The 18,022-nt window shown below is 39.1% G+C and overlaps 1 protein-coding gene across 1 annotated transcript; it reads right to left on the bottom strand.

The window, feature by feature from the left end:
* Nucleotides 1-2,002: 2,002 nt before the first annotated feature.
* Nucleotides 2,003-15,728, bottom strand: AQP4 (aquaporin 4). Its single transcript, XM_032152599.2, has 5 exons — nucleotides 15,583-15,728; nucleotides 12,108-12,522; nucleotides 11,063-11,227; nucleotides 10,704-10,784; nucleotides 2,003-6,454 (listed from the first exon to the last, which is right to left on the bottom strand). The coding sequence occupies exons 1-5, from the start codon at nucleotides 15,612-15,614 to the stop codon at nucleotides 6,176-6,178; spliced, it is 972 nt and encodes a 323-aa protein (XP_032008490.1). The 5' UTR covers nucleotides 15,615-15,728; the 3' UTR covers nucleotides 2,003-6,175.
* Between the last annotated feature and the right edge of the window lie 2,294 nt (nucleotides 15,729-18,022).

Genomic DNA, 18,022 nt, shown 5'->3' with positions numbered 1-18,022 from the left:
AGTTAATGCTATTCTCTTATTTGAGAACTTTTGTAAGGTCTGCCATACTTAGTCTAGCCCTGTAGTACTTACTTTATTGCCCTTTGGTGGCGTTGACATGAGGTGTTCCTGTAGTATAGATAGAACATATTTTTATTTTTTGCCACTTAAAGGAAACGTGGCTAACGGGAAATGAAGCTGATAGATGAATGGAGAACTTTGTGTGATTTAGGGGAACTGTGTGGGGATTGGGATTAATTGGGATCCGTATTCCAGTTTTTGCTTTACCTTTAAATGTAATTTTGGGTAATTTACTTAATTTCCTTGACACTTGGTTTCCTCATCTTTGGAAATGGGAATGATGATAATGCTTGCCCCACAATGAGCTTTGAGTATTAATAATATTTATAAATTCAAAATTCCCATATATGTGCTCACAATTGATAATTATTCTAATGCATTCATTTCTCCTCTTCCCTTGATACCCTTGGCTGATGCTTTCATAATTCTATAACTCTTCTATGAAAAGTAGTCCTTGAAAGGATAGAAGGAATACAGGCTATGATTTTCATTTGCTCATAGATTAGTTTAGTATCTTCAGATTAGAGTGTTTCTGTCATCCACCCATCCATCCATCCATCCCTCATTTATCATCCATCTATCCACCTATCCATGATCCATCCAGCCATCCCTCCATCATCCATCCATCCATCCATCCATCCATCCATCCATCCATCCATCCATCTTGCATTTATTGAGCATCAGCCATGTGGTAGGCAAAAAGGTTACAAACAACATAATCGTTTCCCAGAGATTTCTGAACATGTGGAAATTGAAGAACTCAACTCAGCTTTTTAGAGTTCTTAATATTGCCTTAAACCCAAAGATTGAAGAAGTGGAAAAATGGAAAAATAGTGAGAATTAATTCAGGTGACATTGTTTTGGATATTTTCCAAATGGGATAATTATCCAAAAGCAAGCTGACATTTATATCTGTGGGTTTCTATGCTTGTTAAAATACTTTCTTTTTGCTGAAGTACTCATTGAGCTAAATTTCATCTAACATCTGGCTATTGTATAAATATAGCAATGAAAACATGTCTAGTTGCCTACACATTAGGTATAAATTTTAGAAATCCAATTAGTGTTTTATTCTTTGTTTGCATTTCCCTTTTTCTTTAGTGTTGAGCTAATTTTGGGCTTCTACCTGAAACTACAAGAATTCAAATATTTAGCACACATCTATGCAGCAAAATCCAACTAGATTGAACATTTCCTAATGATTGTAAGATATTAATTAATTTCTTTCTTTATCCATGCAACCAACAGTTATTAAGTGAAAAGTCAAGCCTCGTCTCAGTGTCAAGGGATGGAGGTGGGAGTGGGAAGATACAGAATAAATAAGACACAATAAGGAGTTTAGAATCTAGTGGAGGAGACAGACACCTACACCAATGATTTCACTACAGTGTGACCAATGCTATAAGTGAGGTACTTATCCACCTGGCTCCTAAGGCATCACTCACCACTCATCTGATGGGTTGCACACTACATACATGCTTGTCCTTAGTCTTCCACTGAGAGTGTATAACCTCTCAAAATTGAGAAGTCCCTCAAACCAAGAATCCAGGGAGTTAAACCAGTACTCACTGAGCCTACATTATCCATCTGGGTAGGCAGAATCTGCCAAATGGCCTGAGGACGGATCATTTATTTAGCCATACCAGTCGCAGTTGTTTGTGTCTTCACTTTCAGATTCACCATAATGATAGCTGATAACCAATGGTTTATTTTGAATAGATGCAGACATTTTGAATTAAGCCTGTACAAACACAATTTTCACTATCTGTATCAGGACATCCCACAGTGTATACTCTGCAGGCTTTCAAAAAATGCATTTGATTTCATGGGCTTACCACCATTTCCTTTGGTGTTGATTATACTCAAATATCTAAGCCTCCTGATCATTCTAAAGGATGATCTTAAGATCTAACTACAAATGAATTTTTAACTTCATCAGACATAATGTTTACCTTTTAAAACATCCAAATGTTTATTTTCACAAGCTTAGTAGTACAAGATGCAACATAATTCATGAAAATCAACCACAATGCTAATACTTTAATATATTATTCCAAATATTAGACATTACAGTTTAAATCTTTTTAACATTAGCTCTAATGTTGGAATAACATTTAAGTTAATAAATAACTGTGAATATAACCATATGTTCAGTCTATTCTCCTCAGTCTATCCTAAATGACGATTTTATTGTGATTTGGGTCATAAAAGTGATAAATAATTGTTTATATGTTTTCACAAATTGCATGTTTATTTAATTAATCCTGAAGAGAACCTAGAAATACATTCCAATGGGTTACATAAATTAGATGTGTTTTTTAGCTCTTCAATTTTTTTAAACATGAGTGAGTCACACTGTAACTGCTCTTAAATTTAGTGTTCATTGCACATAACAGTTTTTGAAATGTATTTTCACAGGCTATAGGTAGTCATTTGCAAAAATGGCCACAATTTTTGATCCTTGAATTAAATGTCTTTCATTTATTTCAGAGAATTATGAGCTTCAAAAGCTACTGCTCTTATGGGGCAATCTGTAAAGTACTAAACTCACAAAATTTGTGGTAACGAAAGAGAGTTTTGCTACATTACACTTTCCAAATAGTAACCACATCTTCCTACTAATTTTCATGTTAAAAACACATTAGGAAAGACAGAATTACTTTTAAGTATAAAGTGTTCTGAATTTGCATATTCTATAGTGCTTATAATGAGAATTTATATTTGCTTTTATATTGTTTGATAAGGTTGTCTGTGCCCCTCAGACTGCCATCTTCAGTTGTCACAAAGGCAATTTCTCTGTGAAGTGTTCGTAACATGTGAGGTTGGTGTCAACATGCTGCAATCAGAGGCCTTCTAGGATTCATCCTACCATTTGAATTTACTGCTCTATTTTGGAATTTTCCTGTCATTATCGAGTTTAAACAAATACCTGTGTTGTCTGGTTTCATGGTCTGAGAACAGTATTCTGTGCTCTTTGGAATCAGATCTCTAATAAATCATATAGCTCAATTTCATCACATATGTTTTCCAAAGATTTCTAATCTCCTTGTAAAATCTTCAATACTGAGCAGCAGCTCTAGCTAGCACCTATGAGCTGCATTAGGAAATGGCTCAGATAATAAAAAGATAGTATAAGGGTTTAGGAAAAGCATCAATGGCAGAAATAAAGTGTAGGAATCTTAAATTTAGGCAACTACTTGGGTCCAGAAAATGTTTCCTTCCAGTATAAAAGGTTAAGGCTCTTTGAAGAAAATGTTGTCTTCAACAGTGGAAACATACATTCAAATTCTGGTCCCCAAGTTTTTAAGAAAGCCTGAAAGCTTAAAATAAGACTCTTTCCTTTTTGTACACTTTTGACAAACTATGTGCGTTTTCAGTGTAGGGACCACCTTACAATTTTAGGGTACTTGTACTCTTCCTTAGGGAAGAGACAGTTGGCATTGTTTCATGGCTGGGTATAATTCATTTATGTCTTCCCAGTTTTTCCTCTCTCATCTCTTCTCTGTATATCTGTCAGCAGTGGTCTCCTGGCAGCAGCACTATGCACTTCATTAATAAGAAGGGATTAAAGAAAAAAGCCCCAGTCTCCTAATACACTTGGATAATTTGGTGCCATCCACAAGGCGATAGACCCCTGCTGCATAGATGTCATTAGAAAGGTACAATTTCATTACTTTTTACTGGCAGAGCCTTGAGTGAAATACAAAATATGTTGTCTCATATGTAGGGGGAAAAAAGTGCTAAAGCTTTTATTCACTTCCTGCCCCTAAAAATAGTAGAATGTAAAAAATATATTTTATGGTTTTCACATGTATATTGCCTTCCTTTAGTAGTCCTTGAAATCATACTTCCTATTAAATATTGAGCAAAATAAAGATTAAAATAAAATTATTTATATTCTTAAATCTCAAATGAGATTTATGTATTTTTATTAATTAACACACTTGTTTTGAATACATACTATGTGCTAGGCTGTCTGCTAGCTAATAGAAAACAAATTACAAAAACATCATTCACTTTTTTTTAACCCTAACTTATTGAATGCTATAATTGGAAGTGAGTGTAAAAGTGAGTGTATATGAAATAAACCATATGGCAAAATAAAAATGATTATAAGCCAGTATATTGTAAGTGTATTCAAAAAATCTGTTTAACACTTCCTTGTTAACCGAACTTATTTTTAAACTGACATGTTTGCTGATGGTTGATATTACCTTTTGAATTGAACCACCCTGATTTTAAGCCTCTAAGTGGTATATTGTACAAACATTTGAAATGACAGTGCAAACCATCTTTGGGAGACTTGCACCCTAGTTTCTATAGGTGCCGTCCCAGCCAGGAAGTAACTATGTGTCACTGGTGCAGTGTGTGGTGTGGCCACACCCCCTGAGAAAGGGGCCTGGGATTTAGGCACCTGTGGTATGCCAATGGCACTCCCAGGCATAACACTGGTGTGACGACTCTCTGGGAATCTCACACATCACTCTTTCCTAGCACCGAAGAGAATCAGTTTAATACTGGTCCATTATCTCACTGCCACAGACACACAACTGCCATTAACGCTAAAAAGTGACACACAGTTGGAACCATGCTTGAGAGAAGACAGCCCTTGATCATCAGTTATTTACAAGTCACTCCTTGTAGTGATAGGTTTTTGCTTTACTTCTAATAGCTTTTGTTTAGTGAGATTGACATTTGCAGTTCTTTGTCTAAGTTAACGCCTAGACTAGACAGTTAAGATGACAGAAACTGGGGTTTCTGGAGAACATTCTACTGACAAAAGGCAAAGCAGGACAGAAAAACCAATTATCTTGACAAGTAAATGAGTCAGTAACAAAAATACTTTAAAAATGTGTTGGGTTATATACAATATATCCAGAAATGAAAGATTGGTCATCCAGTAAGCTTTGAATACAGAGTGATCTGATGTCCTCACCCTTTTATTCTGCAACCATGTTGTACCTTGTCTGTCATGCATTTTAATTCACTCAAATGTCATTACACTTGCAGTAAAGATTATCAACAAATGTCATGAGAAGTGAGAGAGCAGAGATTGGGACAGGGCCTTTACACCTTCTAGAGTGAACACAGCTTAATAATCAACAAAAAGCCAGGACTCAACTAGCTAAGTTCATTATCAAAAATATGTCTCAGCTAATGTTTAAATATAGATAACCAAAGTTACAAACAAAATCCCCAGTTTTGCCAATAATTTTTTTTAAAATAAGCAAAGTGGTAAAGGGGTTAAAAGCTTAGATCATTAAACTGGTGTGGTGCATTTGAGGGTGTGCACTGAAAACAGATCAACCATTTGATACCAGAATACAGATTTCCTTTTTGTTTGTGATTTTTTTTATGATGGTAACTTTGCCTCTGCCTCTACAAGATTTTACGAGTCTGCTTGTCTTGAATCTCAAAGGTGCCCTTATGATTTGGGAAGGGTTTCTGAATATTCTTCTTAAATTTCTGGACTTTAGTCCCATATTACCTTGGGCATTGAGGAGGAAGAAATACTATGAATTGAAGTTAGAGTTGAAACTTGGGTATTTGTGATATAAATGGAAGGAAGTAACTGATTAGCAGTGACGCCTGCTAATGCTCTTTTGCCGAGGTAGTCTATACATAAGAGATTGCTCATAAAAGAACTTGTTATATTTTCTCTCTTGAATGTGCATGACTGTGACATACTATATTTTGCCATTGTTAAACTCAGTTTAACAGAATAAATATTCAAATAAGAATTGACCATACCAATATCCCAGTAGAGAAGGAATAAGCTGATAGACGTGTTTTTGAGTTCTGTCAGGCAAAACTTAACCATATCTTGACACACATTTAAAATTGGTTGTTAATGAAAGGTAACTAGATAAAATAGGTATATATCTGCTTAAGGATTTTTAAAAATATTTCTTTTTTTAGATTTGAAATTCACAATAGGTTTCTTCCTTTCCTCCTTGGTAAATTATGAAATGTTTATTGTTTAGACTGAGTAATATGACATGAAACAACAAACCTGCACATGTCTAATTTATAACAAATCTGTTTCCTTAATGGGTGGAAGGAAATCTGAGGACAGTTCTAAGGATTCCTGTCTGCTTTCAGTGCGATCTTCTAGTCATACTGAAGACAGTACCTCTCCGGATTGGTCTTTCCCCTTCTTCTCCTCTCCCCGGTCAATGTCAATCACATGCACCACTCCAGGTTTTAGAATCAGGTCATCCGTCTCTACCTGACTCCTGTTGTCCTCCACCTCCATGTAGCTTCCTTTTGTTTGCTGGGCAGCTTTGCTGAAGGCTTCTTTAAAACGACGTTTGAGTTCAACATCTGGACAGAAGACATACTCATAAAGGCCACCAGCGAGGACAGCTCCTATGATGGGCCCAACCCAATATATCTAAGGAAAAGATGGAAGAGGATAGAGTGTAAGTAGAGAAAAGCTATTCCATTGAGCAGCTCATGAATATAGAATCTAGCTGGGTTAAATTAAGAGTGTATTTGTGTCATGCATCAAAAAGAGGGGAATTGGAGAGGAAATAAGAAAACACACCAAATCCTCATCAGAGATCCATAAATTATTAAACAGCGTTTGAACAGAAAGCAAAAAGGAACTGTTTCATCTCCTATCCTCTTTTCATTAATTATGTTCTTTCCATCTTATGATAATCCTTAATGTAAAGATAGATCCTCTTTGGTGGTACTACAAATTAAGCACACTAAGAATTCTTTAACTAAAATAAAAAAAAATTTTCTGGAGAGTCCTTCTCTTATTTTCTCAATATTGCCATCTTACACTGGTTTCCTGCACAATCTGATCATAACACAGACTTTATCTTTTGGGGATTCCGTTATTCAGGTAAGCATGATCAAAACCAACCCAGCTCCGCCACTTAGCAGAGTTGTGAGTGCTTGTATCAGTTACTTAACTTTCCAAGTCTTAATTTCCTCATCTGTCAAGTGGGGATTATAATAATACAAACCTCACAGGGTAAAAGGATTAAATGCAATAATACTTGTAAAGTACTTAATAGTTTTTAGTTCATAGTAATCTGCTCCATTCCAGGCTTCCAAAATTTGGTGATTTGATTTAAATGAAAACCTCGCGTTCATTACTGTGCAGATAGCTTTCATCTATGTGGTTCTTAAGATGGTGGCTTGGTGAAAAAACATGAGTTTATGGCTAGTTGAGAAGTAGCAATTCCATAGGATTTCAATAAATGGAAATTATTATTATTATTATTATTATTATAATATTAAGATGGAGTCTCGCTCTGTCGCCCAGGCTGGAGTGCAGTTGGGAAATCTGCGCTCACTGCAAGCTCCGCCTCCTGGGTTCGGGCCATTCTCCTGCCTCAGCCTCCTGATTAGCTGGGACTACAGGTATCCGCCACCGTGCCCGGCTAATTTTTTGTATTTTTAGTAGAGATGGGGTTTCACTGTGTTAGCCAGGATGGTCTTAATCTCCTGACCTCGTGATCCGCCTGCCTCGGCCTCCCAAAGCGCTGGGATTACAGGTGTGAGCCACCGTGCCCAGCTGGAAATTATTATTACATAATAGCTATGCACCTAGAATAAAGTTTTGAGTTTGCATGAAGTGCAGGCATTTGCTTTAGAGCACATGTGTGCTGTAGGCTATTAGACATTTATTTAACAGATGCACTTGGGCAACAGAAACCCTGCTTGTTGAGCACTGTCCCTGAGCCAGCCATACTTGGCACTTTTCTTGTATAATCTCATTTAATTCTAACAATAACCTATGAGATAAATATTATTATTCTTCCCATTTTATGAAAAGAAGTGTGACACTCTGAGAGGGTAAGAAGCTTGCTTAAACTTTTATGCTTATCAAATGGTTGAGCTGAGATTTCAGACCTCTCTGACTTCAAACCTCTCATTTGAGGCTGGGCACAGTGGCTCATGCCTGTAATCCCAGCACTTTAGGAGGCCAAGGTGGGTGGATTGCTTGAACCCAGGAGTTCGATTCAGCCTGAGCAACATAGTGAAACCCTGTCTCTACAAAATACAAAAAAAATTAGCTGGGCTTGGTGGTGTGCGCCTGTAGTCCGGACAGCTACTTGGGAGGCTGAGATAGGAGGATCACTTGAGCCCAGGGAGGTTGTGGCTGCAGTGAGCCATGATCATGACACTATACTCCAGCCTGGGCAACAGAGTAAGAGCCTGTCTCAAAAAAATGAAAACCTCTCTTTTGAAACACTGTTCCAAACACTGTAGTATACTGTTTTCCACTGTACTACACACTCATTTGAAAAAAACATGATGGATGCTTTTTGTTTAAAACACCCTCTGCAAATTAATCTCAGTTTGCATTCTCATTGTAAGATTTAACTAAAATTCAAAATTTAAACTGAGGCTGAAGACATAATATTTATGGGGAAACTGTTGCTAGTGTGGCTGGAAGAATCAAGTTCCTCTCTTGAACATGAAAAAACCCATATGAGCCTTTATCTTCTTTATGCCCTTTTAAAGGAGAAATGAGAGCCCTCCTCTAAATGTCTTTGCTCTTTGTTTAAGGTCTCATTAGACATGTACTATTCCACAGGCTACAAATCCCACAAGGGAGACTAGAACAGCAAAATAATTACTACGCTTTCCAAAACATCTGTGAATAAGATACCCAGCTGCATGTTCTCAAAAATAAACAAATCTCAGTGTCAAGTTGCTATTTCAAAATGAAGTCATATGTACTTTAAAGTAAAGAATCTTTATTGCTAAAAATCTAGAAAATGTGTAAAAGTATAAAGAAAACTAAAATAATATAATTACACTATACAAAAAACCCAATTAATATTTTAATGTTATTTCTAATCTCTCTACCTACAAATATACTTTAAATTAGTTCTAAATTTCATACAACCATTGCTATTTTTAGTAGAATTAAGTTTGGTATAATATAACATAGGGCAACTTTTGGTTTAATCAACAAGCTAAGAATGTTCCTACTATTTAAATTTTAACTAGCTTACTGCAACTGACAAGTAATTAATAAAATATATATTTTCATCTACATTTTCAAGTGCTTACAAATTTAACTAAAAGTTGTTAATGACAAAATAGTTTCAATTTAATATGTTGAACTGAAAATTGTATTTTCATTATAAGATCAGGGCTGGGCACTGTGGCTCACGCCTGTAATCCTAGCACTTTGGGAGGCTGAGGTGGGTGGATCACCTAAGGTCAGGAGTTCGAGACCAACCTGGCCAACACGGTGAAACCCTGTCTCTACAAAAAAATGCAAAAATTAGCTGGGTGTGGTGGCATGCACCTGTAATGCCAGGCTGAGGTAGGAGAATCTCTTCAACCCAGGAGGAGGAGGTTGCAGCAAGCCGAGATCATGCCACTGCACTCCAGCCTGGGCAACAGGGCAAGACTCCATCTCAAAAAGAAGAAAACAAAATCATATACTACTCACTAAAAATTTCCATTTCTGTTAATGTGGTAACAGTTTTTGAGACATAAATGGAGGTATCAGTGACAAAATGACTAATCTCATGGATGGCATTTTTGGCTAAGTCTTGGTTTGAACATTGACTCTCATTCTATTATTTAATGCTGTAGATTACTTTTAAAGATTTGGTATACTTTTCTTAGAAATGAATGCACATAGCAGTGGTGCATTTTCTTGTCATTTGCAGTGTATACCATAGATGAATGGCTGTGACTAGGTTAGTAATCACTGTCTAAATAAACACAAGGGGCATATTCTGTTATGTTCATGAATTTTTTAAAGTTGTAAGTGACATTTGCAATATATAAATTATAATAAAAGCTAGCCCTCTTTGAAGCTGGCTTACAGGTCTCATATTTTTATTGGCTATTGTAAGTTAGCATGTTGATGGCCTTCACAACTGCTGCATTACTTATTTAATTTTAAAGGATTTAAATTCCTTTGCTGTGAGAAACAACTGAAACAAAATTAATTATAATATTTTAAAATGGACACTGCTATTCTCTGGAAGCACTGCCACTACATTAATAAATATTTAGTTATAATAGGTTAGGTTTGAGACTGAAAAGTGAGCCTTTTCTGTGAGACATTTATTTTTCCGGTTACGGTTATGGTGATAATAACATAAACCTTTGCACTATTTATTCGACACCATCTGCAGTTCAAATACTTCCAACTTACATACTATTAATTGAGTTTATGCATTTGTAAACAAAAAAGGGTAAATATCTATGGGCAGCGCTTTTAAGTATTTCATTCTTTCTTTTTTTTTTTTTTGCAATTTTTTTCCATTATTGCTGGGAAGACTTTACTTTCAATTATTTAAACACCATATTCACTACACCATGCTGACTTTAACTTGTTCCACATAGGCAACCTCTATATACAGTGTATTCTGCTGCAATCTGCTAGATACAGTGTCTAAAATAGTGCTTCAAAAAAGGAAAAGACTATTATCGAAGGCCTAGAACCTTCAATAAGAGATCTTTTACATCTCTTATCTTTTTACAGCAGATCTGTGCTATTCTTTCCCAAGTCTTTATGGAAGATGTAATAAAGTGGGGGTCAAGGTTGGAGAAATGCAAGAGAAACTGGTAAGCAAAATAATGAAAAATAAAAGAGCCCCACAGGTAATTGTCCTCAACTGTAGGAAGATAGCAACTATCAATATGAGGGTTACCCAATGGTTTTCCCAGTTTCCCATGATAACTGCGGGTCCAAAGGATCGGGCGGGATTCATGCTGGCACCAGTGTAATTGATCTATAGGAAACAAGAAAACAACTTCAGACATTGCTGAAACAGGGCTACTAGCAAGTATCATTCATTGCAATTTGCTGTCATTTGTCACTTAGAGGAACCTCAAGATGTTAGCAGCTATATCAACATTCTCATTGCGCAGTTGGAAAAATTATAATCTAAAATGGTCAGTCATGGCTGGATACTAAAGAGCTACTGCTGTAAAACACAACATCTTCAGGCCAGCTAGAGTGAGGATAAATGAGGTGGGATTGGTTATTTAAATGGACTTGGAAACTTACTGCAAATAAATGTCCAATTGCAACAGAAAATCCAATTGCTAAAGCTATTGAGCCAGTGACATCAGTCCGTTTGGAATCACAGCTGGCAAAGATAGTAAACACTAATTGAAATGTGATTATCAACTCAACCAGGAGACCATGACCAGCGGTAAGATTTCCATGAATCTAGAGAAAGAAAAATATTCCATCAGAATTGAAGCAAGGGTATTTTCGATGACAATGTATTAATATCATTGTGAAAGGCACATTTTATCTGTGTAAAAAGTAAAGGTAAGTCTTCTACCCCACCTTCAACTGAGACCTTCCTTCTCTCACCCCCCAAAAAGATGGAATAAATTTATATTCATTTTGGGTCATCACAGATAATTACTCTTACAATGACCAAGCAGGAGTTTGTGCTGAATGTCCCTTTCTACAAAGGAAGCAAAATGTGCCACTGCAGCACTTAACTTGTAAAAGAATTTTTTCAGAGCCTTGTAATTTTATAAGGCAATGATTAAATCCATTAATTAGGTTTAAATTAATTAATATATATTTCAATTAAAATTTAAGCCATGTACATTTTTTTTTAATCAGCCCTGGTGCTGAGTTAACAATTGATACTCCTAATAAGCTAAGAACAAAACTAGGATCAGATGTCTATTTTTTTAAGCATAACCCTTTATGTAGATCATTGTACATCTTATGGATATGACAAGAAAATAGTTTTTTTCTGCTAGTGAACAAATAATTGTAAGGAAAATGCATTAAGCTAAATATAAAGTCAATATAGTAATTGGAATGGGAGAAGGAGAGGAAAAAACCAACACAATTTTCGGGCCACCTAGATTTTGTTATTTTTAAGGCACTCAAGAGCAAACAATGATTTCTTACAGATATACCTAAATACTGCCAGAATCCGTTTTCACACTATTAAGAATCATCAAAAATTCCCTAGGAGTATATTAGCTATTTTAGGGATGTGCCTCATGCCACCAAGGCATTATTTAGCAAAGAGTTTGCAAGAAGCTTGGAGTCCTAGTTTGAAAATAGCTAAAGACGCTACCATGGTGACTCCCAGGCCTCCCACCACACTGGGAGGTGTGACCAGATAGAGGATTCCTGCTCCAGTGATGGCCCCCAGGCACTGAGCTGCGATGTAGAAGACAGACTTGGCGATGCTGATCTTCCTGGTGCACACCATGGCCACAGTCACTGCAGGGTTGATGTGGCCACCGCTGATGTGGCCAAAGCACTGCACCATGGTTGCAATGCTGAGTCCAAAGCAAAGGGAGATGAGAACCATGTCGACCGGTAAAGGCTTTTCTGTTCCACCCCAGTTGATGGTGGATCCCAGGCTGAGGAGAACAAAAATAAGCATGGCCAGAAATTCTGCTGTGACTGCTTTCCAGAAAGCTTGAGTCCAGACCCCTCTGAAAGCCACCATGATGTTCTCTCTGGTACACAAAGGTCCACACTTACTGAAAAGAGAAACAAATCAGCATCAGAAGCCACTACACCCAGGTTTATGAATTTAGGTGAAGGGAACAAGGCCTGCCATCTTTGGGTACTGTGGGCAGGGACTGCCAAGCGTGATTTGCACACCAAGAAAGAATGCTTCTGCTAAAGCTCCTTCATGAATAGTCAAGAGACTGTTATTCTAGTCTCCTTTCATTTAATATTCAAAGATCATCCAGTTTCACTGGAAAATTATCCAAACTGTCCCTAGAAAGGAAAATGTCTAAATCAAATTCCTTAAAATATTAAGAATAAAATATATTTACCTTGTACTTAATTCCCTTAGAGCAAGTTTTTAAGTTTCGAGTACATTTTATATGCCACTTACATTTTGAACATAAAGCATTAAAACAAGGTGTGCGTGGGGGGGTCGTCTTTTCTAGCTTTGCACTTGATTGCTTTGAAATGGCATTCTGAAAATCTCCCCCTCACCTCAGACTCTGGATTAGGGGGAAGCCTTCTAGGAAACCAGGGTGCTGAAGGCTGTCTTTTGAGAAAGTGAACTCATTGAGGGGAGAGGAGCTTCTGGTGACTAGCAAGGGCGATGGGAACAGGCAGGGCCTCAGCCGGGACAGCGACACTCCCTCCCTCTCCTTTGCGCCAGGAGCGAGCAGGCTGCCAGCGGGAGGAGTCCGGGAGCTGAGCCTGCCCAAGGGACACGCGCACCGCCCAGATCTGGGAGCGCGGCACGGGAACGTGTCAACCTCCGTCCCCAGGGAGCCTGGAGCGCCTCTCAGAGGGCGGAGCAGCGGCCATTCCCGGCCCGCGGCAGGCTCCCGGGCGGCGGCCAGGTGCACGCACAGAAGCGGCCCCGCGAGACCGCCCGCCTGCCTGCCCGCCGGCCCGACTGCATCCTGGCCGCTGGAGGAGGGGAGAGATGGGAGTGGGGGATGCTTTTAGGGGAGGAAGGACAGCCTCTCCTCGTGCCCGACCCTCTCTCACCCCTTGACCCTGACCGTACAACGCAGATAAACCTGCCAAAGGGAGCCTGGTGGCTGGGGTGTGCCAGCAATGCCCCGGTACCCTTCCTGCCTTCATGGTGCAGAGCTCGGGAAGTCAGGAAAAGGGGGTGTGGCTAGGGAAACTGTGGGCCCCTGAGCAGAAGGCTCTATGGAAAACGGCTTTTCTCTAAGGTCTTTTTGATGGCTTTCTGTTACACGGGCTTATAGGACAGTGTGTCTCACCTTGCGGAGCTTCTCGGGGGAGGGTGGTGGGCAGGGAGTCTGGGAGAGGGAGGACGCCTTCTCCTCCCGTCTATATCCCTCTTGCTGTCATTAGATCTCTGGAGCAGAGAAGGGGTGGTTTGACGATATTGATGCCAACTGCTCATTCTGGCAGGAAATGGCTAGGATTCCCCTTTTGCGGGGGCAATTACCCCAGTTACCCTATCATCTAAGACTTTTGCCCTTGTCCTTTGCCTGTAATAGTCATGAGAGCCAAGAAGTATGGAGAGCATTTACCAGAGAATCTAATTGCAGAGGACCACGTAAGGGGTTAGGCAAGAAAGTCAAGTACTTTAAGAGATTAGTATTATTGTGGATTTCCCTTTGACAAATTGCGGGGCCCTCATTTCCCCACGTCACTGAATGTTCCCGGGAGCCTGCTTTCTGCATGGGTAGTGAGGAAATGCAGTGCCAAAAAGGGTGAGGGGAATTTCCAGCTCAGCCTAGCTCTTAGTTTGCTATGGGGCTTTGCTTTAGAGGTGGAGAGAGAAAAACCCTTTCTTGCCCAGGCCCGGGTGGCAGGATAAAGAGCTGGCTCCACAAGGGGGTGGCCAGCCACATCCCACGCATCCCCTGCCCCAGTGAAGCGAATCTTAGAAGTATGAAAAACCCCAGGTGGGATGACAATGACATCATACTCCCTAGAGGAAAAGAATGTAAAGAGACGAAAACGGTGGTTGGAATGGGGCAGGGAGGGCACCCTGGAGGAGACACTAAAAATATTCCCAAAGAGGGTAAACTCAGAAAAGTCACACATTGAAGAAGTTAGGAGAGTCATTTCTGAACTCACTGGCAGCCCAGGGCTGTAGCCAGGATGGCAAAGGGGGCAAAATGCGATCATAGGTGCTGTCGTTTGTGGTCAGGGTTAGTGGGGAGAAGGAGGAGGACAAAACAGGAGGCTAAGGAAGCTAGGTGGGCAGGAAACGTCCTTTTCATCCCCGCAGGAGACACCAGGAGAGGTGGGACCCAGAAAAGGCCAGCCCCCCTGCTCACCCCCTTCACCTCTCACTTCTGCCATTTCCCAAGTTCTCTCCCTGCTTGGTCTCTCATGCACCTGTCTACCTCTCCAGAGGTAGTTGCTCTTTCAGCTTCAAATTTTCATCAGCCAGAGAATTTAAAACAGTGCAAAACACCAAAACAAAACATAAACGTACTCTTTAAGAATGTTTTTAGCTTTTTTTTTTAAATCCACAAAAATCTGATCTTCTTCCAAAGCAGATGGACCAGGCTCAGTTGGCTGTGAACCGTGAAGTTTGCTGGCAGCATATACATATCTCTGGCCTTATGAGGGCTCACCCTAGCGTCACCCATAGCACCCTGTTTTTATTGTCAGTGTTCCCTTACATGTTCACAGTCACTGGAAATGATCAACACAATTAGTTTTGCTTCTTCTTCCCCAGAACAAAGGGGGTTTGTTGATGTGACCCGGTTGTACCGAATCGGATACATTACTTTCTAGCTGAACACTCAGCTTCATCCACTCCAGGACACCTGAGCATCTGGGTGAGTAATTTTTCTGAAGAAATGTACTATAGCTAGATTTACCTTCATAGGGTAATTTTCCTGGGATTTTGCAGATCTCAAACATATGGAGGATTTGGCTAAAAAGCATCCCTTTTCTTCTACCTTCTCTATGCCTCTCTTCTGAAAATGCCCAGTACTTAGATCTAAAAGAACCACCCACCTGCCCTATAGCTGCCTTCCAGATTCTGCCTAAGAAGGCACAAATATCTGTAATAAAAGAGACAGTTTCATCTTTTGGCCCTAAGCATTGTTCCCTTAAGGCAAAGAAGGACTTACCCCCACCGCCTTGCTGTGGGTCTGTCACTCATGCCTTCCCCAGCCAGAGTGCAGCTCTCATTGCCTGCCCCGCAGCTCCCTGTGTGCCGGGAGTCAGATTACGGCCACTTGTCTGATTGGGTTTTTGGAGTGTTAGGGGTGGAAAGATTCTGCACCATGTGGCAATTGCTAAGTTATATTTGAACTTGAAGTAGCTTTTCTGTACCTGATCACTGTAGACACAGGGCATTTCAGGAATGCAAAAACATTTACTTATGTTATGTTTTTTTTTTTGAGACAGTAATTTTTGAAAATGAGGATTTCCATAAATCTTTATTTGAATTCTTCCTACCATGAAGAATTGTTCAGAATTTGTCTTGTTTGGTTGGTTATATGTTGTAGTTGAAATTGGGCAACTATTAGAAAATGAATTTGTATAATCCAGCAGTTAAGATGAATTTAGATAGAGACTTCGGTGCATTTATTTTTTAGCCAATGAGTTCTGTTTGAAGTTTTTGATCTGAGAAGAAGCATTATAAAAACAATATATAACTGCAGCTCCATTTATAGCACAGGCAACACTGATTTGGACAATAAAAATAAGGAAACGTAGGAAATACAGGAAATAAGACTGCTCTAGGGTGCTCACCTGACTGTTATATTAATAATCTGGGGATAAGAAGCAGCAAACTTAAAAAATATTAAAGTTGGATGGGGACGAAATTATGGGGAACTGTAGGTAAATTTAACCTCTGGAAACTTAGGGACAGGACTGATTTGATAATTTACTGGTCCCAGTGCAAAATGAATGCAGGACACCTTGGTAAAAGGACATCTTGGTAAAACATTATTTAAATTTCAAGATTGTGACAGCAGAGCATAAATAAAGGCTGGGTGCTTCTAAAGGCAGGACCTTGTGCAGCCGCACAGGCTGCGTGCTTATAAAGATGTCCCTGCCAAAGGAGTTTGGTGAACTCTAGAAGGTCTAACCATTAGCTACCTGCATCACCATTCATTATTATTATTTTTTTAAATCTCCATCTCATTATTATTTTTTCTTTAATCACCATCTCATTATTATTTTTTTCTTTAAACAGACCTTAGGTGCATGGGATTGGAATAATCAGAATTCCTGATTTATGACACTCTGTCATCACTCGTGCATGTATGGCCCTCTTATTTTCTAATAGTTAATTATAATGGCTTTTAAATAATGTAATGAACGTCTGTGAACCCACCACTCAACCCAACAACTAGAACAATGATAATAACTCACATTACCTATGGACGCCTCCCTTTTCCCACTTTATATTTCAGATTGGATTTTTTTTTTTCCAGAATGAAGTATGACAAGAAAGTAATACATAAGAGAGAAGAAAGAATGTTATACTTTTAAATCCCAGTTACAGTTTTTTTGTTTTGTTTTCATTTGCGTACTTGAGACATGGGAATGGGTGAAGAGCTCTCATTAGAAAGAGGAATTCAAAATTTGAGTGTGACTTTCAGAGGAGCACTGTATTAGTGTTTCAAGCATTCTCAGCTAACCAAGATTAAATTTAGATTTTTAAGAATATGGTTGTACACTGATTATTGTACATCAGTGGTTTCTACCTTTAATATGCTCCCTGAAAGTCAGAATAGATTCTGATGAGAGGGGCAGGGAGAATTTATGTGAATCCACAAAGAACACTTAAAACATTTCATATTGATTCTTAAAGCTGTTTACCATTTGGATTTTAGAATGAGATTTTAAAAAGGTGCAAAATGTTTGTTACAAATTGGAAAACTGTGACTTTCTAGGCAGATGTGCTAAATGTCATTACTCTGACCCTAAGACATTTGAGTCAGAAGTATTTTGAGGGCTGTGAAGCTAAGGCGCAATGTAGCCATGTTTAGGGGCTTCCTTGTGAATGAGTCCTGTGGGCAGATCTGCAGGAATCTACAGAGTGGTGCTCCTTAGGGCTACTGGTCTGGTCGGTGGGTGGACATTTTCTAGGTCCACTCTTCACAGGTTGTCCTAGGCTTATTAGCATTCTCTGCATAGCCTTGGCAGTTGCAGTTACCATTTTACAAAGTGCCAGCAAAACTTGGTTACCACGGTTTCTCAGCCTCTTTCCCTGTTTTCTGGCTGGCTGATGCGCTGGCAGGGCAGTTCCTAAGGGATGACTGTTCCCATCAAGGAAGGGGCCACCCTCATTGGCTCCAACCCCTACACTTATTAGTACTCTCAGCAGAGTAGCTTAAAATTGACCGGGGATTAACTCTTCACCTACCAGAGGTAGTTTTTCTTATTAAGTATTGCTAATTATCCTTTTTGTACTTGAGCTGCTACTACTGATCTTCCTGCGATACTGTCAGCTGTATGCAATAATCAGCTACTTATCTGGCTTTTCTTTGGACTACTGGCAGAAATTTCCCACAGGATTGTCTGTGGCTTTGTATGCAGAATGCGATAATGAAG

This window comes from Hylobates moloch, unplaced genomic scaffold, assembly GCF_009828535.3.
Source record: "Hylobates moloch isolate HMO894 unplaced genomic scaffold, HMol_V3 SCAFFOLD_5, whole genome shotgun sequence".
Taxonomy (NCBI): domain Eukaryota; kingdom Metazoa; phylum Chordata; class Mammalia; order Primates; family Hylobatidae; genus Hylobates; species Hylobates moloch.
Note: the sequence above shows the minus strand (reverse complement) of the source record. Positions and strands in the feature narration are given on the sequence as shown.

What these genes read in the sequence shown, in the direction of transcription:
- AQP4 (XM_032152599.2), bottom strand. Translation starts at nt 15,614, where the DNA reads ATGAGTGACAGACCCACAGCAAGGCGGTGGGG. An exon ending in GAGGCCTGGGAGTCACCATG is followed by an intron (nt 11,228 to 12,107) that starts GTAGCGTCTTTA and finishes TTCTTTCTCTAG; the next exon opens with ATTCATGGAAATCTTACCGC. An exon ending in CAATTGGACATTTATTTGCA is followed by an intron (nt 10,785 to 11,062) that starts GTAAGTTTCCAA and finishes TGTTTCCTATAG; the next exon opens with ATCAATTACACTGGTGCCAG.